General features: G+C 55.6%; 1 protein-coding gene across 5 annotated transcripts; it reads right to left on the bottom strand.

The window, feature by feature from the left end:
- Window positions 1–217: 217 nt before the first annotated feature.
- Window positions 218–21,968, bottom strand: ASIC1 (acid sensing ion channel subunit 1; the record flags this gene model as incomplete). 5 transcript variants are annotated; one of them, XM_082635972.1, is made up of 11 exons in its annotated part: window positions 218–322; window positions 479–583; window positions 672–751; window positions 949–1,040; window positions 1,442–1,595; window positions 2,059–2,115; window positions 2,493–2,646; window positions 2,939–3,066; window positions 3,707–3,857; window positions 20,832–21,027; window positions 21,607–21,968. In XM_082635972.1, 11 exons carry the CDS (start codon window positions 21,966–21,968, stop codon window positions 218–220), a joined length of 1,584 nt encoding a protein of 527 aa, XP_082492098.1. The 5 variants fall into 5 exon arrangements, with proteins under 5 accessions (XP_082492098.1, XP_082492095.1, XP_082492099.1 ...); XM_082635969.1 differs by having other exon boundaries at window positions 814–1,040; window positions 2,493–2,643; XM_082635973.1 differs by having other exon boundaries at window positions 2,493–2,643.
- Window positions 21,969–26,052: the final 4,084 nt, after the last annotated feature.

Below are 26,052 nucleotides of genomic sequence, written 5' to 3'. Positions count from 1 at the left end.
AGTTTTGTTAAAAAAAAAAAAAAAAAAGAATGGGATAGAGGCAGGGAGAGGACTCTACGGTCAAGACTCCTTCCTCACCACAGACAAGAGGAAAGGACTGCCCAGGAGTGGGGGGCTGCCTTGGAGGGGGGAGTGAGTCCCCAGGGCGGGGCAGCTGGGGGCCCCCTTGCTCTCCTAGCCCTCCCCATCTAGCCTTTGGTACAGCGGCCTGCGGGGCTCAGCAGGTAAAGTCCTCAAAAGTGCCTCGGGCCGGATGGTGAGGTAGGATGTTGGCAGCATACGTCATCCCGGCAGGATGGCCCCGGAGGCTCTCACACGGGTTCTGGGGGAACGGCACAGGACAGGCACTGGTTATTGTAAGGGCCACAGGTGCCGCTGGGGCATGGGGGAGGCAAAGGAGAAAAGGTGGCAAGGGGGTGGTCCTGGGGTGGTCGGGGAAGGGATGGGGCAGGAGGGCGCCCCTCTCTCGCTCCCTCACGTGTCTTTTGACGTCATCCAGGCTGAGGGCCACGCCCTTGTCCGCGCTGCTCCGTTTGGCCTCCTTCTGGCACTTCCCACGTCTGCACAGCTTGTGTTTTATCACCTGGGAGGGAAGAGGGGAGGTGGGCGGATGGGCGGGCTTGAACCCCGCCCCTCCCGTGGCCCCGTGCAGGCGCCCCGCCCCCACTTACCTCGTAGGCGTAGTCGAAGAGCTCCAGCACAGTGAGGATGCTGGCCCCGATGAACAGACCCATCTGGCCTCCAATGTCACCTGCAGGGGGGCCCACAGGGAGATCAGTGGGGTCAGGACACAGCGGGAGCGGCAGAGCTCACTGGTACAGGGGAAGGCCCCTGGGGCTGGCAGGGGAGGAGGCCCTGTAGGACGGAGGTGAGCAGCCTGCTTCGGGTGGTAGCGTGTCACACCACGCCCATGGCACGGGAAGGGGACAGGTGCCATCAGCAGCTCACCCAGGAGTCCTGCAATCTCATAGGCCTTCTTCTGCTCAATGGTCTCATAGTTGAGGACTTCAAAGAAAATGTCCAGCACCAGGATGTTCTCCCTGCAAAGGGGTTGGGAGAGGACCTCAGATCAAGTCACATCTCTGTCCCTTACTAGCTGGGTGACCTTCGCAAGTTATCCTCTCTGAATCTCAGTCTCCAATATCTATAAAACAAGATGCTGATGTGGATACCTGCCTTTTAGAGTGAGGATTAAATGCGATGGTGTAATTGAAAAGACGCTCCACGCACCAGCAATTGTGAGGTGATCCGTTACAGCAATGAGGATGAAGAGAGGAGGAAAGAGAAAGGGCTGCTTCTCCTGCTTGTTCTGGCTTGATCTTCCCTCCACGCCCACCTCAGACTCTTTGGTTGCCTTCCCCATGTTATCTCAGTTTCCTCCTGTCTGCCAACCCCCATCAGAGCCCGCCCACCCATTACCCTTCACAGTCAGAGCCCTTACCCTATGTACTGCTCAGACTTGTTGAACTTCTTGGCCAGGTACTTGGCTGATGCTTTGCTGGGGATCTTGACCATGGACAGCTCCTTGCCATAGCGAGTCAAGTTGCAGGGCATTTCACACACACAGTACTCCTGGTCCTTCTCCACCAGGAAGTCTGTGCCAGCCAGGTGAGAGGTGCCAGTTGAGTGATGCCCTTCTGCCAGCACCTTCCCGACACGCACATCCTGGCCCTGCCCAAAGGAGGCCCGAGCCCCCTTCTCTTTTTCTGACTTGTCCTTCACTTCGGCCCTGTGCCCACCTGCGCTGATCCTCACCCAGCCTCTCCATGGATATTTCTTAATCCTATATCTCATTCTCTCAGGGCCCTCCAGGGTCAACCAGCTGAGGTGCTGATGAGAGCAGGTGAAGGCCACCCCTCCCAGATGACCCCTGTTCATTTTCCACAGGGGCCTCTAGAGATGCTATTCCCAGCCTTGCTAAAGTCAGACACAGGAGAGTTCAGGTGAAGCCTGATCCAGGAGTGATTTGAAGCTTCTGGGAGTTTGCTCTGAAACCCCTATGCATATGGCTGGCAGCTCCTCCCCTCCCGCAGACTTCCCTGGGACAGGGGCGCTCACCCAGGGCAGGATCTGCACACTCCTTGTACTGCTCTGGAGTGCAGTATGGGGCATCCCCTAGAGAGGAGAAAAGACAGTGGTACAGGATGGAGATTAAAGGGGTCTTGTGACACTAGTGGTACCAGAGGCCTAAAAGCTGGAAGCTGGGAGAGGGTGGGAGGGTAGGAATAGTCAGCCCCCAGTCTGTCCTGGAAGTGACCTACCCCAAAGTCCATACCCCCTGGACCCTTCTGACCCATCCCCATGGGTCCAGGCAGGAATTGAGGTCAGAGAGGCAAGAGCCATATGGGTATGGACTGGGGCTGGAACTGGGGTGGAGAGAAGCCAGCTGGTCTGGCTTGCATGTTGACAGGAGGTTAACATGCATGGGGTGCTGGTGAGGGGCAGTGCAGGCTGAGGGGCCCAGTACCGTGTTTGGAACTCTGGGGCCTGACCTGGCATGTGCACCATGCGGCAGTTACAGTTCTCCACCAGGTAGCGGGTCTCACAGTCGATGCGGCAGGCGGTAATGCTGTAGGAGTCGAAGAAATCCAAGTCCATGGTAACAGCTTTGCAGGTGCCCCAGGGCGGGGGCAGGTAGATGAGCTGCTGGGAGAGCCGGGGAGCTGGGGGGTGTGGGGACTTCTCCCCAAGTCACCTTGATGGACTTGTCTGACACGATGCAGAACTCAGGAGACCTGCCCCCTCTCCCTGTGCAGCCTCTGAGGGTCTCCGAGTTTACGGAGCATCCCATTCATTAGATCATTCATGCTCTGACTAGTCAGATGGCTACCCAGGCCCCAGCTTCCCCGTCCCTCCCATTTTTGGTTGCCCACCACTCCACCTCCATCATGAGCCTCCAACCACCCACCCTGGGACCGGCCTCCTGTGGCCCTCTCACCCGCTGCTCTTGACAGGCCACAAAGGTCTGGAACCCTGGGGCTACACCAAAGCCCAGCTGGTCGATGAAGGGAGGTTCATCCTGACTGTGGATCTGCACTTTGATGCCCGCTTCGAAGGACGTCTCATCTAGGGGAATGAGAGGGGTGTGTGTTGGGAGGGCTTCTTACTCCCTAACCTCCTTCAGAGCTGGGGGAATCCTACCTCTCCTGAGATAACCGCAACATACACTGAGACTGGGGGAGGGTAGTTAGTCCAAGGGCCCCTGGCCCATCCCCAGCCTCCTTCTGGGTTCACCAGTCCCATGCTACCCTGATGACCCCTGAATCCTACATACTTCTTTTCTTACCTGGCTTCAGTTACGCATCTCGCTGTTTCAAATTATTTCTCACTGTCTCAGAGGCTCTCCATCTCTCCCCCTCCTTTTCTCCCTTCTCCCCCACGTCTCTCTGTCCCAAGGCCCCTGAGACCAGACAGACGGCAGGCAGCCCAAGAAGAGACGGAGTTATTTATAGAGTGAGTGGTGGCCACGGATGGAAAGGGATGGCTGGTTACCTTGGAGAGTAACTGAGCCAGGAAGGGGGAGCCAGCGGAATGTGAGTGTGGCAGTCAGGTAAGAGTGGAGGTGGAGATGGCGAGATGCTGGGAGGAAGCAAGGAGAGCCCACGCCCTGCCTCAGGCCCACAGTAGAGCCCAGGAGCCCCCCCCCCCAGCGGAGGCTGAGGCCCAGAGCCACAGGGAGGGGGGCCCCCTGAGAGAGGCAACATACCAGTCTCCCCCCACACGGGCAGGTACTCGTCCTGCTGAATGTCCAGCATGATCTCCAGCCCATTGCCCGTCCCACCCTTCATGGTCTTCAGCCTGGGACGCCCATCTCGGCCAGAGTTGAATGTGTAGCACTTTCCATACCGTGTGAAGACCTGGTGGGAGAAGAGCGGAGAGCCTGAAGGTCCTGCCAGTACCCTCTGCCCACCAGGGACTGTCTCCAGACCCTCCAACTGGTGGAGTTTCCACCCTTCAGGAATGACCCCTCCTGAGCAGCCCACTCTCCATTTGTCCTCCTTCTCACCCATTCTGTCCTTCTTTTCCCTGCTGTGTGCCCTGGAAGGCTGATCCCTGTGGGGTGCACTGTCTGTGCTCCTTTGCCACCTGGCTGGGCTTCGGGTTGGGTTTGACCAATGGGAGGTATCAGTAAGGGATCAGAGGACAGAAGGAGGGAGAGACCAGGGAATTTATCTGCAAGTGTTCTCAGGTGGCTTAGACCCTTCGTGACCACAGATTCTGCCAAGGGGGCTCCCTGCATAGCACTGCTGCCTCTTGGTGTTCCTTTAGCTTGAATATGACAATTTCCCACTATTTCTAGGTGCCTCAGGCCCCCTCATTGGTTTCCTTAACTCTGCCCACAACTCTATAAACAGTCCCTCTGTTAGTCTTTTCGACTAAACTGTCCAAGTGTTAACCCTTTTCCCGCTGGGACCCTAACATACACACCTCCATCATCTGGAGCCCCTCACTGCCTGGTCCCTCCTTGGGACCCTCTCCTCAGGCCCAGGGCCTTCTAAGACTTCTCTTCTCTTCTCCTGGATTTCACCCCGGGCATCTGAAATCCTGCTCTCCCCAAGACCAAGCTATGCTTTATAGTTTCCTCTGCCATTAGCCCCTTATGTCCATCACTGTTCCCGTATCACCAGAACCTGAACATCCAGGACCTGGCATGTTCGTCAAAGCTGGCGCAGAACTATGAGGGCTGCAGAAGGGATCTCAGCTCTGGGGGGGGGGGCAGTCCCCTGACTCCATGCCACAGAGCAGCCCTTATTGCAGCCCTGAGTACATAGCCATAGAGAGAAAAGTGAACCTATTCTTTGTGGCCCTTTCCCCACAGTTTCCCAGAATGCCTCCAGGTTCCCACAAATGGGGTGAGTGTGCTTCAACTACTGAGAGATGGTGACAGAGTCCCCCAAGCAAGTCATGAGGTGAATACAGACACAGCCCAAAGAAAGAGGCGGAGTGTCAGGCTAGACTGGAACAGGGAGGCAGTAGGGGTTACTAGTCAGTGGAGTCTTTGCCCCCTTCCCCCTTCCGAGAACAACCTCCTCCGGGAAAGAAAACCAGTGCTATCCCCCATTTTGTGGGTGAAGTCCAGAAAGGAGGTAGAGAGAGAACTCCTAATCCCCCAGCTCCACTACCAGTCTTTGTGGCTTTCAGCCACAGGGTCCAGGCTGGACACGCATCCCTGCCTACTCCCCCACCCCCCATAGCCTGGGGATGTGAGGGACTCCTGGTGGCTGAGGCCAGCTGGGAGCTGCAACCTTGAGCTGGCTCAGAGGGCTGCGCTGCTGGCCGGTGGGCTGTGCTGCCACCTGGTGGTGCTGCCTGAGAAGTGCCTGCTCTAGCCTTAGATCCCGAGAAAGCCAGGTTGACCCCTTCCTTGGTCCATGTTCCTCTACCTCCTGGCCTGTCCGAGGCCCAGTGGCCAAAACCTCCAGGTTCCTGTCAGTCTGTAGTCAGTCCAAGATGCACTGATATGATGACACCCACCTGCCCCTGCACTAGGGAAAAGGTGGGGGACTGAGAGATGGGTGTATGGGAAGGGAAGGCCTGGCATCTGGCACTTGTAGGGGACAGAAGGGGACCTGTTGGGCCAGGCGGAACTGGAAGCTGAACTGGGGAAAGGATGGGGTGCCACTTGGTCCCTCAGCAGGGAAGGCCTTAGACTCTCCTAGTGAGGGCTTCCCCTGGGAAGAGGGTCCCTGGCCACTTAGAGCTGGAGGGGGAGTAGGGAGGATTTAGAGGAGGCCTGTTATTCTCCCTCACCACACACACACACACACACACACACACACACACACACACACACACACACACACACACACACACACTGTAGGAGGAGCACAGGAAGACCACATGAGGATGCTGCTGACAGGCATGCTGGGGTGGAGGGGGGATATCCCCAGCCCTCTGCCTCCCTTCCGCACCCTTCTCTTGCACCTCCAGAGACCAGGGGGCACCTGCCCCAGCTCCAGTCCAGGGGTGATAGTCAACATTGTTAAGGCCAAGCATAGGCACCCACCACCAGATCAAAGGCTGACCTCAGTGATAGATTAAGGTGCTGACCCTGCTGGATTGCAGAGAGGTCTGGGAAAGGGCTGGACATGCTGGAGGATATTCAGGGAGACACCAGGGGCCTCAGGGCAGCAACTAATTACCAACTATGTGTTTCAAGAGTCTAACAGGGAGGGCAGTACTGGCACAGCCCTGGAAATAGAGCCCAGCTGCAGACCCTGGGGCTCCCAGGCAAGCTCTGGCCAGGCCTCTCTCACAGAGGGTGGGTGGTCCAGGTGAGGTGGGGGGGAGGCAGGATGGTTACCAGCCCCAGGAGGTGACGGTCAGGGTGAGCCATGGCAGACACTGTTGGGCACCCACTCACCACTGAGAAGTTGTGAGGGCCACAGGGCCCCCCGCAGTAGGAGCAATAGAGCAGCATGTCCTCCAGCCGGTGGCAGGAGCGATTGTAGAAGCGGTGCAGGTTAAAGGGCTCCCCAGAGAAGGCCTCGGGCCCTGGTGGGGCGAGGGGCACCCCGGGGTCATCGCTTTCATCCAGCCCCAGCATGGGGGCCAGGTAGAGCAAGTCGGGGTAGCTGAGCTGGGACAGCCGCACAGCATTGGTGTTGCAGAGGGTGACCGCCGGGAAGGCCAGCTCCGTCGTGGCCACTTCATCTAGCAGAGTCACATGTGGGTAGCTGAGGTAATAGGCAACTCGATCCCCGACCTGGCACAAGAAGGCACCCAGTGCCAGGATAAAGGCTGTTGCCCACAGGGCCTGCCGTGGCCCTGGACCCCCCTCCACAAAGATGTGGCTGGCTCCATGAAGGGTGCAGCTGTTGGCAAAGGCCATCAAGTCCATCGGTAAGTCCCCCTCTCTGGCCCCCTTCCTCTCTGCCTCCTTTTCCTTCTCTTCTCCCTCCTCTTCTGATTCTGAGTTGTCCCGCTGTTGCCGCTGGTGGGGACCCCAAACATCTCCCAAGGGCCCTGGGGTCTCCTCTCCAGAGGAGAATGACACAGAGCAGAAGATCTGGATGGGCATCTTCTCCAGGGGCTTCCTGGCACCAGGAGGTGGGCAGGAGAACAGGGGAGGAGATGTGATCCTAGGCAGGGTCCGGCAGTCCGCTTGCCAGGTCTCTGCTGCCTGGCTGGCCGTCCTCCCTTGCCAGGGCCTCTGTGGCAGTGTGGCTGAGGTGGGGAGGGGCTTAGAGAGGAGAGGAGGACCAGCCTGCCCTGTCGGGGAGGCGGCTGTCTGAGCCGATGAATAATTGATGGCTGTGGGAAAGGGAGGCCAATGGAGAGGAGTGGGGCCCGAGCCCCTTTCCCCCTCACCAACTCCAGCAGGACAGACAGGGTCGAGGACAGAGTGGAAACGCTGGAAAAGCCCGGGGGCTCCAGGGGAGGTGGGACCTAGCAGAGTCCTCTGCTCTCACTGCTGTGACGTGGGCCAGCAAGGTCTCTGCCCATCCCCCCAGACACACACACTCAGGCTCCCTCTCACCCTCCAGTCCACCTGCCCCTCGCCTTCCCACCCCAATTCTGAGCCCTCTGCCCTCATTCCCACCTGGTCCAGTCATTCTTCTGAGTTACCTGAGCCCCACACTCTCTCGGCACCTCTAATTAACCTCTCATTCTTCTCTAATTCCCCCTGACTTGGAATCTCCCCAATTATTTTATGGAGCCCCCCAGTTCTCCCCATACACCCTTACACTGCAGTTCCCCTCTAATTATTCCTCTGGTCCTCAGTTCCCTTCTGATCACTGGGCTGACCACAATTTACTTTCAGTTACTTCCTGAACCCCTGGTTGTCCCGAACCCCTACTCTCTCCCTTGACCTCTGGTTTCCCTCCAGCCATCCCTCACGGCATTGATCCTCCCCTCCCTCCCCTGACCCCCCCCCCACTCTACTTCAGTCAGCACCCCACCACCACCACGCTGAGCTGCACTCCCTTCTGTGGCTTGGGGGGCAGCCCAGGTTCCATTAGCAGAGGTCTCTCACTGACCACAGACTCACTTACGGCCAGTTCCTGGCACCGGGGGGGAGGGACCCTGTCTCTTGCAGCTGAAAAGCTTCCTGGCAGATCACCGCTCCCCCTCCCAGCTTGCCCATCCCCTAACAGTCCAGGAGAGCAGGTGGAGGAATTCTTTTCTGGTGGGTGGAAGAAACTGAGCTCAGAACTGGGACAGGGTCCTGGGTCAGGTGGAAAGTGCTGGGAATAACCTGGGGTACCCCCAAACCCTCAGCCTCGCAGATACCCCCAGCCCCTCAGTCTCTGAGGCCCCTCTTGCTCCCAGTTGATCAGTTCCTGCCCCCAGGCCCCTGGCCCCTCTGTGTGCTCTGATTACTCAGGGCCACTGGTTGAGGAACTTGAGCCACCAGCCAAGTCTCCAGGGCCTAGAAGGTGACCTGAGGGGAGGAGAGGAGGGGAGGGAAGGAGGGGAAACTATTAACCCTTCCTCCACAGAGCCAGAGGACCAGTGGGGGTCGGACAAGTCTACTTGGGCCTTTCCATTCCTTAACCATCCCACAGCCCCAGGCTCCTGCCCCCCTTTCCCTCCCCCCTCTCTGCTCCCACATGTCTTCCCTCCTCCGTTTGCACGCAGAGAGCCTGGAGTGTGTTGGGGATGGCAGGCAGGGTGCCAGGTTCTAGCAGGACTGGCTGATGTGGGACCACCTCTGGCCTCAGCTTTGCTGCCAGGGACACAGAGGCCCCGGAAGAAGAGCAGCCTTTGAGATCTGGTCCCTCTCCATCCTTATGCCATTGCCCTCAGACTGGTCTCCCACCCTTTTACCTAAACAACCGCCTCCCAGCTGGTCTCCCTAACTCCCTGCCTCCCTGCAGTTTCTCCCCACCTTTAGTCCATGCTGTGTAATTCCGACCACCCTTCCGCATAAAGACCTTCTCTCACTCCCCAGTGCCTCTTGGTAAAATTCAACCCCCGCCACCCCGGACCTACACGGCCTTGGCAAGTCACCCTCCAGCCTCACCTCTCCACCCCTCCACCCCTCCACCCTACCTAGTCCAGGGTCCAGCATCCAGCCACTATGTCCTTCTCCCATTCCACAGACACATGAGGCTCATCCACAGTTCCATGCCTTCCCTGGACTCCACCTGGAGAATTTCTACTCATTTTTCAAGACCCTACTCACAGGTTGCCTCCTCCGAGAAGCCTTCCCTGACTCCACAGGGCATAGTTAGTGCTCACTCAGGGAACAGACTGAAGGGTCCAGTTCTGCTCAAGTCCCTTCAAGCATGAGTAGTGATCAGTAGCTCCTTAAGGACAGGGACTGTGAGAATGAAAGAGCAGGACCCGGGGCTTCCCTGGTGGCGCAGTGGTTAAGAATCTGCCTGCCAATGCAGGGGACACAGGTTCAAGCCCTGGTCAGGGAAGATCCCACATGCTGCGGAGCAACTAAGCCCGTGAACCACAACTACTGAAGCCTGTGCACCTAGAGCCCGTGCTCTGCAACAAGAGAAGCCACTGCAATGTGAAGCCCGCGCACCTCAACGAAGAGTAGCCCCTGCTCACCGCAACTAGAGAAAGCCCGCGCAGCAAAAAAAAAAAAAAAAAAGAGCAGGACCCTGGGGCCACGTGGAGAAACAGGAACCAGAGATAAATCACTGCAGAGATGAGGAGAGACCTTCCACCTTCAGCTGTTGTCCTCAGGCTTCTCCTGTATGAATTCGTGGGTTCTTCTTTTGTTTCCTGTCCCATGTGCATTTTCTTCCTGCCTGCGGGACCGCAGATTTTGGAGGGCTTTGTGCATCCCCAGGATGCGTTTCAGAGGTGAGTTCCAGACTTGGGTTGGAGGTGGGCCAGCCTAGGTTGAGGCTTGGGCTGAGAAAGCTGCAGCATGCATCCCCATACCCACTAGAGGGCATCGTTCCCCTCTTGCAGCCTTTCTGGAAGAGGAAGTAGATTGGACTTCCAGAGGGAAGAAACTAAGGCTGGGAAGCTCCGGGTGCTTCAGCAGAGAGTAGGGTGTGCACACACGGAGCAACTTCAGAGGACAGCAAATCTGGTGTGGCTGGACACTTCTTCCCCACACGGACACAAAGACCTACACTGCACACCTACACAGCACTACACACAGACACACAGCCCTCTTGTGGGCAATGAAGACACATACACACACACACACACACACCAACTGCACTTCCTCCCTCCTCCATCCTCTAACTTCTCTCCTCCTCATCTCGATCTAGTAGACAAATCCACATTTTTCACAGTAGTGGGGAGGTGAGGAAAGGATCAAGCAGCACACACAGACCCCAGAGCATACACAGAGGAGAAGTACCCAAGCAGACACGCCCGCAGAACAACACAATTTTGAACCCTCTATCCAAAGATGCGACCCCTACCCAGTACGTCTCTTAAGCTGTGTGTGGCCACCCAGTGCTTTCTGACTTTCTCCACATCTCTTTCTGAACTCCGGTCACCCCTCACATCTGTGGAATGTCTCCTGCTTTTCAACTGATGCCTCAGGGGATTCGTATACAACCCAGCAAAATAAGCAGGTTTGAGTAATTTCACCCCATTTGACAAATGAGGAAACTGAGGCACAATGACCTGTTCAAGTCTCGTGGAGAGCAAGTAGTAGGCTTGAGACTGGAAGTAGGTCATCCCTCTCTAAATCCATCCCTTCCTTCTTCTCCATTCTTTCATTTACCCATCAAATATTTCCTGAGTATCCATGTGCTGAGGACACGTGGAGAACAGATAAGGGACTGGGTCCTTGTGGAGCTTATTATCTAATGGGGGAGAGTTTTTTAAAATCACAAAAATAAATATTTAATTGCAAACTATGATAAGTACTATGAAAAAAATAATATGGTTCCATGGAGGTGAATGACAGGGGTATCTGAACCAGACTGGAAACTGAGGAAGGTTTCTCTGAGAAAGTGATGTTTGAATTGCAATCTAAAGAATAAGGAGCAGTGATTAGGTAAAGGTCTGTGTGTGTATGTGTTGGGGGGCGGGCGGTATTCCAGAGAACAGAGTCAGTGCAAAGGCTCCGAGAGGAGAGAGCTGAGAAGAGGAGGATATAGCCGGAGAGCAGGCCCTTAGGGCCTTGAAGGCTGGGTAAAGATTCTGGTCCCATTCCCCATGGAAGGATTTCAAGTGATCAGAGCAGTGTTTTGAAGAGACCACTCTGGAGGAGCCCAAGGGATTCTAGAAGTCCTGTTAGGAAGCCACTGCAGCAGTCTAGGTGAGACATGGAGCAGTGGGGTGGCCTGGAACAGGGGGATGGAGTGGAGATGTTTGGGAGTCAACACTGGCAGACCTGGTAAGGGCGGCGAGGGAGATGGAGTGTCAGGAATGGCTTCTAGTTTGCATAAGTGGGTGAATGGCTCACTAGATCAGGAACACAAGTACAGGACTAGTTTGGGAGCTAAGATGATGAATTCGGTTTGGCACATGCTGGTTTCTTAGAGACTTGGGGAGATCCAAGTGGAGATGTTAAGTGGGAAATTGGCCACTGAACTGATGCTAAGAGGAGAGAGCCGGGCTGAGACAGACATTTGGCAGTTGTCGGTGTGTAGATGGTAATTGAAATCACGAGTGAAGATGAGACTGCTCAGGAATAGAATATAAAGTTTTTTTAGAAAAGATAGAAAGAAAAATGGCCTGATATGGCAGTATCCACCCAAGCTAAACGGAATCCTAACCTATGACTTAACCACAGCTCCTAGTTATATACCCAAGAGAAATGAGTGCATATGGCAACCCAAAGACATGAACAGGGATGTTCACAGTAGATTTATTTATAATAGCCCCAAACTAGTAACAACCCAAATGTCTAGCAAGAGTAGAATGGGGCTTCCCTGGTGGCGCAGTGGTTGAGAGTCCGCGTGCCGATGCAGGGGACACAGGTTCATGCCCCGGTCCGGAAAGATCCCACATTCTGCGGAGCGGCTGGGCCCATGGGCCATGGCCGCTGAGCCTGCGCATCTGGAGCCTGTGCTCCACAACGGGAGAGGCCACAAGAGTGAGAGGCCCGCAAACCGCAAAAAAAAAAAAAAAAAAAAAGAGTAGAATGGATAAACAAATTGTGCTCTACTTACATAAGGCAATACTACACAGCATTGAAAAAGCATTAACTACTGCTATATAAAACAAGACTGAATCTCACAGACATAGTCATGAGCAAAAAAAGACAGACACAGACATGTATACACTGCATGGAGGATACATATAGTCTAGGAAGTTCAAGAACCGGTGAAACTTATCTCTACTGACAGAAGCCTGAATGTGATTAATTCTTGTGGGGTAGTGTTGACTAGGAAAGGGCCTGAAGGAACTTTCCAGGACACTAGAAATGTTTTACAATTTTATACCAGTATAAATACATACTGATGTAATATGTAAAATATTACATTGTAAGATAAACCAATGTAAAAATATACTAATGAAAAATTCATCAAGCTGTTCCATTAAATCATAGCCACACAATTTAAGAGAAGAGGAAAGCTTGGGATTGAGACTTGAGCAGTGCCAACATTTAATGGCCAAGTGGAAGAGCATGAACTGGTACAGAGGCAGGAGTGGCTAGACAAAGGAGGAAAATCAGGAGAGTACCGTTGTTAGGAAAGAGAATAGTGCAAAACAGAGGTGGTGGTCAACCATTTTGAATGATTTTGAGACATCAAGGATAAAAAATGGTTGTGGGTTTTGGAAATATGGAGGTCACTAGCGGCCTTAGCGAGAACCATTTTGGTGGAGTGCTGGGGCCGGGGGAGGAAGGCAGCCCGAGTGGATTAGAGAGTGAGATGGAGATGAGAAAAAAATGGAGACAGTGGAATCTATACATCAATTTTAAGAATTTTGTCTGTGAAAAGAAACAGGTACTGTGGGAGCTGGAGGGGGCTGTGGAGTTGAGAGACGTTTGTTTATTGGGTTTTATCTTAACCTAAAGCCTGGTACATAGTAAGTAAATAAATATTAGCTGTCATTATAGCTATACATTTAAAAAAATTTTTATTTATCTTTGGCTGCGTTGGGTCTTCATTGCTGTGCGTGGGCTTTCTCTAGTTGCGGCGAGCGGGGGCTACTCTTCATTGTGGTGCATGGGCTTCTCATTGCGGTGGCTTCTCGTTGCGGAGCACGGGCTCTAGGCGCGTGGGCTTCAGTATTTGTGGTGCTCAGTAGTTGTGGCTCGCAGGCTCTAGAGCACAGGCTCAGTAGTTGTGGTGCGCGGGCTTAGTTGCTCCATGGCATGTGGGATCTTCCTGAAGCAGGGCTCGAACCTGTGTCCCCTGCATTGGCAGGCGGGTTCTTTTTTTTAGAAGCCTGGTCTTTTCTTCTCAATGTCATGGTAAATCCCTTAAAGTGGACTTGGGCTGATTCTTATCTATGAACTTCACAGGACCTGGGAATTTACCCAGTAAGATTTCAATAGCTGTGTCTCCTCTGCGTGCAGGGAACAAAATCAGGCATTTCCACATGGCCAAGTGCCTCCGCGCAGTTGGTCCAGGCCGGCAGGGCAGATGGGTTCTTAACTGCTGCGCCACCAGGGAAGTCCCTATAGCTATACATTTTAAGATGGGAGAATCTTAAGCATGTTTCAGTGTCAATCAGAAGGTTCCACTGGAGAGGGAGAGACCTACTACAAAGGAGGGAGAGGCAGAATCTTTAAGGTAAAATTCCCATAAAGATAGAAGGAGATCAGATGGTAAGAATAGGTTGAGATTTCAGCCTAGAGAAGATGGATGTTCCCCTCTGGGGGCAGGTACCCAGAGGAGCGGGGAGATCTTGTCTGAGACTTCTATCTTCTCTGTAAAGTGGGAGGTAAGGTCATCTGCTGAGGGTGAGAGGAGGGCTAGGAAGGGTGGTGGTTTGAGAGGCGTAGAAAAATTTACAGTAATCAGTGGGGAGAGCAAGTTGACGGGAAAACACAGTGGGGTTGCCAGGGCAGCACTGGCATGTTGACCATAAACACAATGTGATTCCAAGCCATGTGACTTCCTCTGGTAGAGTGTGGCTGAGGAAGCCAGTGGTGGGTCCATCTAAGGTGGGGACTTGGCTAAATGGTGCACTGAAGAGGCAGAGAAGTTACAAGATGGTGTAGTCAAACTGAGGCTGGGGTTCTTCTCTTTTGCATCCTTTTTTTTCCCCTTCCTGCCTCATCATACCACCTCTTTACAGAGCATGGGCAGCTGGGGAGCTGGGCACCCTCCTCCACCACACATCCCTGCTCCTACAGTCACGCACGAAGAACCCGGGCTTAGAAGATCTGAGGTCAAGGCACCCACTCTGTCATTTACTGGTTGTGTGGCCTCAGGCAAGTCATGTAACACCTCTGAGCCTCAGTTTCCTCATCTTTCAAATGAAGATATTAATATCTTCCTGCCTCCCAGAATTATGAGGATCACAGGAGCTAAAGTAAAGAGAATTTGTAAACTGCAAAGCCTGACAGAAAGAGGAGATTAATTTGGCAGTTATGCGCTCTGCATGGGGCCAGAGGTTCGTGGGCATATGAGCTCTCTCCTGCAGACACATGAAGAGAGCTGTGTGTGCCCCTGTGCACACCCATCCCTGTCCACGTCACACCCTAGTCCACGTCCGCATTCTCCCACTCTCAGACACGCACGGGGAGGTGCACGTGTGCTTGCACACCTGGGGCACACGTGCAGTGTGTGGTGAGGAAGCCTGAGTTGGCTGCTCTCCATGGTCAAGGCCACTGCAGCAGTCTCTCCCCGAGGGACGTTCCCAGCCAGGCATGAAGAGCCGACCCACCAATCAGAGACACTCGATACTCAGCTACACAGCCCAACCTCCCAGGCCTCCAGGACTGTCAACCACATGGAGGGGGTGCAGACGAGAGGAGTGGGAAAGGGTTTTCTTTCCAAGAATTCATAGGAGCTCAGAAAAATCACAACTTGCCCTCCCTCTCCCTCAGGAGTGGCCTTAGAGAGCCTGGAGTGAGAGTCTCTGTCCTTAGAGCTTCTTTTTTTTTTTTTTTGCAGTACATGGGCCTCTCACTGTTGTGGCCTCTCTCGTTGCGGAGCACAGGCTCCAGACGTGCAGGCTCAGCGACAATGGCTCACGGGCCCAGCCGCTCCGCGGCATATGGGATCTTCCTGGACCGGGGCATGAACCCGCGTCCCCTGCATCGGCAGGCAGACTCTCAACCACTGCGCCACCAGGGAAGCCCTCCTTAGAGCTTCTTAAGGGAACTTTCCCTCAAGGTGACTACACAGCCGTTTCATGTTTGTTTTAAAATTTTCCACGAGGAAGATGTCTGATGCATGTGTCCAGGAAACGGTACTGCACACCCATTCTACACATGGGCCAGCGGGGGGGCTTAGCCAGAGTGGCCCAGAGGCTGAAGGAGAGGCTGCCCCTCGGCAAAGAATAATTTAAAAATCCATTTACAACCCCCTTTGCTCACAGGAAATTGAGCCTAGAAGCTGAGAAATGGAGCCAGATGAAACTCTGCCCAAAATAGAACCCAGGAGTCCCAGACGCATCCTCCACCCAAACCAGGCTCCATTCTCTTTTGAGCTGTCTCCTTCCCTGCTTTGCCTCCCAGAATCCCCATGCCAGAGTTTTGACCAGAAGGTTCTCAGCCAGAGGGTACAGACATACAGGGTACAGACATACAGTAAGGGAAGGCTTGTGCCTCGGGAACCTGGCCAAAGACCATGACCCTTGCTGGAGAGAACTAGACTGGTCATCAGCTGGGAGAGGCTGGGCTGGGGGAGACACCACACATTCTGTAGAACTGAAGTTTCTCTCTTTCTTTCTTTTAGGCTGCGCCGCAAGGCTTGTGGGATCTTAGTTCCCCATCCAGGGATTGAACCCGGGTCCTCGGCAGTGAGAGCGTGGCGTCCTAACCACTGGACGGCCAGGGAATTCCCAGAACTGGCGTTTCTGAATAGCTGAGCTGGGCTGGGGAGATCAGAAGGATCCCACCTAGATGTGGAGGGTCCTCTCATCCCTGGCACGTGATTCTCTGCTCCGAAGCCCTTCGGCTTCCCTTAGTACCACCCTGCACTCTGAGCCTCCCGGGAGAACTGCACGTGGCTCGAAGCTCCCTGAGGGCAGGGACAGGCTCCGCCTGTTCACCGCCGCCCCCTGGTGCCCAGCGCGAGGCTTGGCACTTCCAAGGGGCTCCATCGGTGACGGGAAGGAATCAAGCGGAGCTCGACACTCCCACCCCCAGCCCCTCGTGCCTACTATTCCAATCTCCCTCACCATCCCCCAGGAATTGAAACTGCCTTCCACAAAGTTGAAGCATGCTCCCAATCCAGCTCCACCCACAGCAGAAACGTTCAGACCTCTGTGCAGGAACCCCGTCTGCTTCCTGGATGCACACCAGGTGCAGTGGCGGCCCTACCACGGAGTTCTCCGCAGGCTGCGGCAGGAGAAAGCCCGAGGCTTCGAAGAACTGCTCCTCCCCACCCTCCACTTCCGGCTCCTCCCCCAGAGCCGCTTACTTACAGCAACTCCCTATTACTTTAGCCAACAGCCGGAGGTCAGTTAACTGAGAGTAGCCTCTTAGCTGACAGCAGTCTGGGAGAGGGGCAGAGTCAGAAATGGCAAGGGATTGGGGAGGAGCAGGAGGAGGTGAGAGGAAACTGAATCACCTGAGGGAGGGGGGGTGCGTGTGTGTGTGTGTGTGTGTGTGTGTGTGTGTGTCCCCAACGCAGGGTCCCCTGGATTCTAGCAACTGGCTCTACTCCAGTCTCCTCCTTCCAACCTCAGGCACTTCGGAGGGAGGGAGGGAGAGAGAGAAGGGAAGGGTAAGGCTCGAGGAGGTACCCAAGAGCGGCTAGGGCAGGGTACCCCTCCTCCCAAGCTAACCTCTCCACTCCAGCCTCTGCTATCCCTCTGCACTCCCTGCATGCTCCCCCGTCCACACCCCACCACAACCCCACACAAAGACCACCGGGCTTCTGGGTGGGGTAGCCCCCAACCCTCCTTTCTTCTCTGTGTGTAGCAGTGTGGGCAGCCCTTCCCTTCAGCAGCCCCTCCACTCCCTGCCTAGCTGGAGGGAACAGACCCAGGTAGTGAGGTCGGGCCCTCCCCAGGGACTCCAGGTCTGAGCTGCTGTGGGGTGGTGTGATGAGGGGTGTCCATGAAGCGGCAGAGCCGGCCCTGGGGATAAGGAAGCTCCCACGGCTAGTCCTGGCTCTCCCTGGGACCTGCCATCCCTGGCTCTTCTTGTTTAAGATGACCTCTCCCTCCAACTTCTGGGTCTCAAGATCACCCTTCTTTTATATCAGCATCTCACCTCCTTAGGTGCTCCAGAAGATTCCTGTCTACCTCCAGAACCTTGGGGGGATTTCTTTGCCCACCTCTCCTCTGGGAGATTGCCCCCACTCCAGGGTCCCCTGGACTCTTGTCCTCCTATCCCTCGTCCCCCAATTCCACCCTCTCCCAAGAGAATACTATCCCCACTGCATACCCACCCCCAGGATTTCCATTCTCTGCCCTCCCCTTCCATCCCTTCCAGGGTTCAGAAATGAATTCCCACTTCTCTCCCCCAGGCAAAGGCTCTGGGACTCAGCTGGAAGAGGGGGGGTGGCATAGGGCAGACTAGGCCACCATCTGCCAGCCCCCTCCCCTTGGCGCTGTTCAGCATTCTAGCCACATCGGAGCTCCCACTGCCAGGGACACATAAGGTGCAGCTGGAGGCTGGCACCAGCTGCGACTGTGCTCACCCCCCCAGCACCCCACCCCTACCCAGGCTTCGGCAGACAGCTGCACCCCCGGGCCCCCTCCATGGAACCCCTCTCCTGCCTTGGCCTGGCTGGCCTCAAAGCTGGGTGGGAGAGTGGAGCCTCAGACCCTGTTGCCCTGGCAACCAAGCACCCCACCGAGAAGGAAAAGAGGAGGGAAGAGGGGGCCTGTGGGTGGGTCTTTGGTAGCTCAGGAGAGAGCTACTGAGGCCTACCCAGTTGGGCTACTAGGGGGACACCCTCCCCATTGCCCTCTGCCTCTTCAGTCCCAAAGGGTTTTCAAACCAGTTTCTCCCAGATTTAGCCCAGGTTCCCCCCACTCTCCCAAGCTGACTCAGCCACAGCTGGCGGAGGGACCTGGCCAAACACCTCTTGGACCACATTCATCCCCTGAGGTTCAGCTGGATTCAGAAGCACATCTGGGGGAAATGCGTGTCGCTGCTGACCCCCACCATGGGAGCTGAGGTGTCTAAGGGACCAGAGGATGCCCTTCCTATGCTACCTGCACTGTCCTCCAGGAGCAAGGTTCCTATCGTTGGATGATGCGACCATCATCGCATCACCCACAAAAGAGTCCACATGTGCCTGTGCACGCTCTATTTTGCAAACACTTTGAGCTGGACTCGGACCCCCAGTTGAGAACCTCTGCTCTCAAGGCAGCAGAAGATGCCAAGATGGTCTCCCCTAAGCTCTGACCTGAGAGAGAGATGTTTTCTGTCAGTGCCTCATCTGTCCAGGGGCTAGACACACGCCTCGTGTCCTAGCAGAGACCAGCAAGGAAGGAGAGGCAGATGTTAGCTATGGGACCAGGGAGAGGAGGGAGAAGGTGGAGCACCAGGTAAGGGGTATCTGTGCCCCTTAGGACCAGGGAGCTGGAGGAGAGTGCCAGCGTTCTTCTTCTCCACCAGGGAGATGTCAGACATGGACTCACAGTGAGACTCCCATCTGTGTAGGGACATCTCTTATGGGCAGAGTAGAAAGGGGCTGTTGAGGTCAACCTGAGAGGGCAGAAGGAAGGTCTGAGAGGTTTGGGTCCAGCTACATTCAGGGTCAGGCCTTTGACATGGGCTCAGAGACAGCAAAAACCTGGTCCCTGACAACCCAGAACCAAGAAGTGCCAGTGTTGGGCCTGTGGGATCCTAGCCATGTATTTCTCCCCCAGCAAGAGAAAGAACTCACACTGCTCCAGAACTTTGTGAACCAATCATATCTCCATCTGACTGTGGAGGGTTGTCCCCTCAGACAACACGGACCAATCACATTTCAGGGTCTCCATTTCCATGAACTAAACATATTTTAGCATCACCACTTGGAATCTTTCTGTACGTGAGGGACAGATGGAACCTCAACTGTATACTTTCTACGAACTCCACTTTGTTCCTTAGCACCTTCCCAGGTCGAGCCAAGCAATTCCCTTCCTCATCCAAACACTACAAACCATTCAATCTAATGCGTTTTCTCTGTCTTTCTTGATGGTTCCTTCTGCTTGTGTGTGGGGTATGTTGCAGAGGAGGAGGGCTCTGGCTTTCACTTCCACCGTCAATTACAGTTCTACTACCCTTGGGAATATAGTTGGTGAGCCTGGGAGCCCTTTGGTCTTGGGCCCTGGGGAATCCAGCACTCTCCTGTTTTGAGGAAGGAAAAGTGGGAAGGAAATGGTTCTTGCATCATGCTAAGCTCCCTATGAGCTTGGCTCAGCAAGGACTGTGGTCATGTAAACTTTGTCCAGCAGTATTGACAGAGGCCCATGACACTGGTCTCAGATAAAGGCTTAAAGAGATTGGGAAGTCGTGTGTAACTTCAGCAGGAGAAAACAAGCATAACTGTGGTTCCAACCTTTCTACACAAACAAATGCAGTTCATGCTCCCATAATGCTAGGGAGGCAGTAAGCAAGTGTGGGAGAAAAGGGGAGGATCTGAGAGTGGAGAACTGGGGGCAGGCACGGACAGGAAAAGAGTCCTAGGGGAGCCTGGGTTTTCAAGAGCAATTGCCAGAACTGGAAGTGGACACGACGACTCCAGGGTCAGCAATATTAACACAAAGAGCACACTGCGTTGGGACTGAATGAGACATGAGTTCTAATGCTGAGTCTGTCACTAACCAGCTCTGTGAGCTCGGGCAACTCATTCTACCTCTGTGTCTCAGCTTGTTAAATAGAGATAACATGACTCTTCATCCAGGGGATTGAAGGACAGTCTAGAAAGCATTTGGAAGAGTTCCAAGCATCACCCTCACATTTGGTATACTTTTGCATACATGGCTCCAGGTCCTCTGGCCCCTTTCCACAGTCCCTGCCTGTTTCTAACTGCCCAGGAACCTGTATGACTTGCCCATGATCACCTGGCACATGAGGTGCCAGTCAGTTCCCTTAACCCTCCCTGGGGTGCTGGCTTTGAGGCAGCCCCATCTGTGTGTGGAGGGTATGAGTATCTGTGGGGCACCTCCATTTTAAGAAGCAGTCTCCAATTCAGCCATGACTGTGTACCCCAAGTCATCTCTTCTTCCTCAGACCCTGACTCTGTGGGTTGGCAAGGGGGGAACCCAATCAGACAGAGTGTGTGTGTGTGTGTGTGTGTGTGTGTGTGTGTGTAAAATGGCTGGGGTAGGGGACGGGTGGCACAGAGAGAATTACCTGTCCAGTTTTTTAAGAAAAAACTTCCCTTACTTCCCATGTTTCATGGTGCTTCTCAGACTTTAATTCAAACTACTTGAGGATTTTGTTAAACTGCAGGTTCTGATTCAGTAGGTCTGGGAAGTGGGGTGGCAAAGTCCTACATTTCTTTCATGGTCCCAGATGATGGTCCTCGGACCTCATTTTGAGTAACAAGGCTGCAGCTTACCCATCACCACCCCCAGCTCTGACACCTGTGGCCCAGAAGGTAAGCTTGATGGGGTCAGGGGACCTGCCAGGCTGTGTGTGTGTGTGTGTGTGTGTGCGTGCGAGCACACTATAGGCTCTCTTTCCTGCCATCATGGACACAAGGCTGAAGCCGAGGCCCTCACAAAGAGCAAATTCGTCCCTGAGCTGAACAAAGTACCCCCCCTGCCAGAAGCAAACCCTAGGGACACACAACTTCCTCCCCAGAGGCCCACCCGCTCCTAGTCTCCTCCTCCTCTGGGGGCTGGCTGACTCATGCCCCACACCAGCCAGGGGGCTCACTCACCACCTTGAAGTCCTCAGCGCTGCAGACCTCCCCCCGGAAGTGGCAGGAGAGCAGCATGTCTCGAATGTCGTGCCCCGCACGGTCGTAGAACTCGCGCATGTTGAAGGGCTTGGGCTTGAAGCTGCGGAAGTTGGCCTTGTCCTGCAGTATCTCCAGCTGCTTTTCATCTGCCATCTGTGTGTCTGGTATCTCATACCTGGAGCAGGGTGGGGTGGGGGTGGGGTGTGAGCAGCGCATGGATCGGCAGGACCTTCGGTTCCTGCCTCCATCTGGCCTCCGGTGTCCCATGTCCAACCTTGGGGGGAGGGCAGCATCCAGCCCTGGACAGAGGCATGAAAGGAGAGCTGGGCGTGTCTAGAGGATCTGCCCCGTGGGGTCTGAGAAGGCAGAGGATGGCAGTGGCTGCCCAGGGGCTGGGCATCTGAGCACATGGGTAAGCATGGATGGGCAGAGAGATCAGGGCAGGAACTATGGCTTTTATACCATAGTTTCTACCCTTTAAAGATGGTATTCCCGGATCCCACAAGGGAGGAGAATATCGAGACATAGTGGCGGGAGGGTGGGCAAAGATCACTCCAGGGAATGTGGCCATGTCTCACAGCTGGGATCAGAGATTGGGTGCCCCTAATTGAGTGCTTGGCAGTACCCCGATCTCTTTGCTGTGAGTGGCAGGTTTGGGGGTCTGGAGGGCAGGGTGGTATGGGCTGTATGGTGGCTTAGAGAGGAAGTACCCTGACAGGGGGTCTGGCGGCCGGGATGGGTGGGAACCTCCCACCTGTTGTTGAGCAGAGCCAGCAGCTCCCCAGCGTGGTACAGGTCGTTCTTGGAGACTTGGCTAAAGCGGAACTCGTTGAGGTTGCACAGCGTGACAGCAGGGAAGGTGAGCTGGGAGGCAGCCACCTCGTCGAGCTTGGTGACGTGGTGGTAGTGGAAGTAGTACTGCACGCGCTCGGTGCACACGCACAGCAGCACAGCCAGTGAGCCCAGGAAGCAGAGGGCCCAGAGCGCCCGCTTCAGAGACAGCCGCTCGTAGGAGAAGATGTGGGCCAGGCCGTGCAACGTGGAGCTGCTGGCGAAGGCCTGGATGCTCACCGGCTGGACGCCACCCACCTCCTCCTCTTCAGCCTTCAGTTCCATCCTGGCTGAGGGGATCCTGGGGGAAGGGGGCGGGGGAGTCTGTCATGGTCCTGGGATGAGAGTACACACAGCATCCCTCCAGATGTGTCCATCCCCATCTCCAGAGGTCACTGTCTCTGGTGTGCAAGACCAGAGGTGGCTGGCTGGGGGACACACTCTCAGAAGAGGGTCCCTCCAAATGCAGGGCTTTGGGCGTCAGCGTAGGCCAACAGAATGCTCTCCCAGGGAAGACTCCCAGGCCAGGGGAGACCCCAGATGCAGTCACCCGAGGGTGAGAGGGAAGTCCCAGTGCTCCCACAGGCAGGCACAGGAGTTTCCTCCAGATGTGGGGTCACTCTGGGACGGGAATGTCCACCCATCCTGGAGACGAAAACTCCCCCAAATGGGCTGAACCCGGGGTCAAGAGTTCCCGGTCAAGGGTGTCCCCAGGCCTGGACTTTCGCCCCCATGAGCTAGACCTGGGCCAGAAACTCCAGAGGGGGGTGGGGAGGGGCCCACCTGAATCCTCACCTGCGGGCGTCTCCGGTTCTCTGAACAGCGCAGGCTGTATGTGTGCATGTTTGGGGTGGGGGTGGGGTGGGGGCAGAGGGCAACCCGAGGTGGCTGCACAGAGATGGGGGCGCGGTTCCCTCTGACACCGAGCTGTCCCCGCCCCGGACGCCCCCCCCCCACCCCGCTCTAGCTTCTCGACGCAGCCAGATCCCCTGTTCGGCCCCCGCCCCCCTCCCCAGCCACTGAGCCGCCCCAGAAGCTGGGGAAAGCTAGAGGGGAGGAAAGTCCCGGCTTCGGGGCGCTGGGGAGTCCCGCAGCCAAAGGAGAGGGGATCGGAGACCCACCTGAGGGGGATTCGGGAACCCGGCAACCGGCGGCGGGTCCTGGGGCGCGGGGCCGGACGCGGGCTCAGCGGCTAGCCTCGGAGGGGCTCATGGCCCGGAGCGGGAGCCGGCGGCTGCCGCGGCACGCCGCGCAGAGCCCTGCAGGGAGCGGCCCGCCCGGCCCGGCTCGGCTCGGCTCCGTACGCCCGCCGCGCGCGCTCCCTCGCTCGCCTCGGCTTGGTCCGCGGTGGTGCGCGGTGTGCGGAGCTCTCAGCCCCGGGATCTGCAGGGATCCATCGTCCGGCCGGGAGGCGGTGGGAGGGGAGGCAGAGGGGGAGGGGAGAGGGTGCGCGTGCGCGCCTACGAGTGTCTGCGAGGCTGTGTCTGGGTCGGTGTGCGCGCGGGGCCCCCGGACCGGGGAACGGGATCGAGGGCTCCCCCCGCTGCCTCGCCCCCTCCTCCCGGCCGCTCTCGGCGGCGCTGCCTCCCTCGGTCCCGGAGCCGTCCCCCTGCCTGCGAGGCCCAATGGCTTGTGTGTGACTGTGTGTGGTGTGTGTGTGTGTGTGTGTGCGCGCGCGCGCGGGGGGGAAGGTGTCTGCCCCCAGCGTCCCCCTCCCTGCGCTGTCTCCTTCGGATCGATGCTCCTGCCTCTTGCTGCTGCTTCCTCTGGTGGCACGCGCGCGCGCACGCGCGCACACACACACACACACACACACACACACAGAGGCAAGCTCCGAGTCACACTTGACTGATTCAAGCACTTGCCCGTGTGGAGACACACACACATATACAGACCAGAGTCACACCACGCCACTCACAGCCACACGCACCCCCCACAGACACCCACACACCCCAGAAGCCTGGCCCACAGGGCAGGAGCTCAAGAGCTTACAAGTATTCACCTGCTCTTATCCCTGCTCCCCACCTACATGTGACACTGTACACACATGTACATATATAAACAAACACGCAGCCTTGGCCACCCAAACCCCATCCTTGTGGCCTTGCCTTAGGGAGGGCAGGTTGGCAGCTCCTCACTGCCAAAGCTCTAAAGAAGGAGCAGAGAGAAGGAGGGAGAAACAGCCAGAGGTCAAGGGAAATTGGACTGAAGTCAAGAAACAGGGAAAGGGAAGGGAATGCGGGGTGGTGGGAGGGTGTAGGGTTGGGGGGAGGTGGACAGGATGAGGAAGGGATGGAAGGGGGAGCTGTACTCAGGGATGGAGCTGAATTCTGAGGCACCGAGACCAGGCCTGGGGGGGGTAGGGGTGCTTCTCCTCTAGCTCGCACCTCTCTCCTCCTCCTCCTCCTCCTCTCTAAGAGGTCTTGGGGGGCCCTCCCTATCCAATTAACAGAGAAGGAGCAATCAAAGGGAAGTTGTTAATTTGCTGATGCTCATTAGGGGCTCTTGGCACGAAGACTGTTGAGGTCTGATGGTGTCAGATGACGAAGAGGGGGTGGGGGGGGACGAGAATTCTATCTCTAACCACTCCTTCACTCCACTTGCAGGCTGGTGCAGATCAGGGAGAGGAAGGTGAGAGGTGTGTTCCCAGGGTTTTAAGTTAGAATGAGAACCTGTAATGAGAAGGGGCTGGCACACTAGAAGGAAGTTGGAAGAGAAGTTGTGAGGGGTTGGGGCCACGGGGCACATGGGAAGCCAGGGAAGGGAGCTGGAGACCCCTCGAGGGAGGGTTGGCTTAGGGCTGCAGAGGAGGGAGAGTAGGATCCATTAACTAGGTACCTGGGCAAGGCGCTACCAAAAAAGGAAGGGAGGATCTTAGGTTCTCCTCTTGAATTGGGGAGCTGTCCAGCAGCACCAGGCCTTTCCGGAGGGCTGCTATGTCCCTGGGTAGCCACTGGGTGGCAGCACCCTCCCAGGTACATAGAATCAACCAAAAGGGGCATTTGGGAGTGGGATTTCAGCCTGGGGGGGCCCCAAGCAGGGACCTGAGGAAGCACTGGGCAGAGTCTGATTCCTGAATTCCAAGTGTCCTCGGGAGGAGGGGTGGACCATTTTGGAGCATCTGTAATTCCCCTAACTCCCCACCCTTGCAGGCTGAATGACACATGGAGTTTCTTCAAATGGCTGCAAATTGCTTCAGTCACCTGGGATGTTACTGAGGGAGCAGCGGGGGAGGAAGGAAGGCGATGAGATGAGGTGGAGGCAGGCAAGGACTGATTGAGGCCAAGGAGCAGCCTCAGGAGGAGTCTGGGGGAAGATAAGAGTGAATCAGGCAATCTCAGATTCCAGACCTGGTCCTGCCATTCATTAGCATGGGCAGGTCCCTTGACCTCTCTGAGCTCAGTTTCCTCATCTGTAAGATGGGGATAATATTTATTTCACAGGAGTTTCTGAGAATTACATGAGCTAATGCATAGAAACTGCTTCGTACATTAGCTTGTACTTAGTGAATCCTCAATAAGTAATAACTATCATTATTAGCATTAGTGTTTGAATCCTGTGGTAAAACCACCAGTGCAGCCAAATCAGGGCAGAATCTGACAGTGGTTCTCAGCCCAGGCTGCACACTTGAATCACCTGTGGAGCTTTTTCAACTACTGCTGCTGCTGTGGCCCTGCTTTAGACCAATTAAATCAGAATCTCCGGAGGTGGAGCCCAGATTTCCCAACTTTTCAAGACCTGTAATATAGAGCAGTCAGTCTTGAGAAACCTTGATCTTCAGAATCCACGGGTCTCAATCAAGGCTTCAGTTATGATCCTTGTGTGTCAGGCCCCAGCTTTAGAAGTTCTTTCTTATGTACAACCTGAGTCCCTTTTGCTATTGTTTCCTCTTCCTTTGAGGTGAGATGGATCCCTGTGCACATCCCCCCACCCCTGCCCTGTACATTTCGGCAAACCTCCACTGAGGCTTTTCCTGTGTCCAGCCCCAGGATTGGCCCTGGAGACATGGGCCAAAGTCTCTCAGTGTCAGAGGAGAGATGAACATGCTGACACCCACCTGAATCTAGTCTAGCAAAAACCGAGTGAAATTGAGGGATGGGACAGCATCGAGCGGCAGAGGGGCAAGTCGTACTGACAGGGGTTTGCAGCACAGGGATGAGGAAAAGGGGAAGTTGGCTTTGGTAAGATGACACTTGAGGGATCCAAGGGCTGTGATTAGTGTCACACTGCTCCTTTCTGCTTCTCTGGGCCCACCTACCTCTTATTCAGGCCTTGACAGATCCTAGCTCCTTCAGCCTCCTCCCAGCTTCTTGTCCACACTTCCCTCTTCTCTGGTCACTGCAGTCCCTAGACCTCAGTACCCTTTCTC

This window comes from Mesoplodon mirus (assembly GCF_964341445.2).
Source record: "Mesoplodon mirus genome assembly, chromosome: 11".
NCBI lineage: Eukaryota > Metazoa > Chordata > Mammalia > Artiodactyla > Ziphiidae > Mesoplodon > Mesoplodon mirus.
Note: the sequence above shows the minus strand (reverse complement) of the source record. Positions and strands in the feature narration are given on the sequence as shown.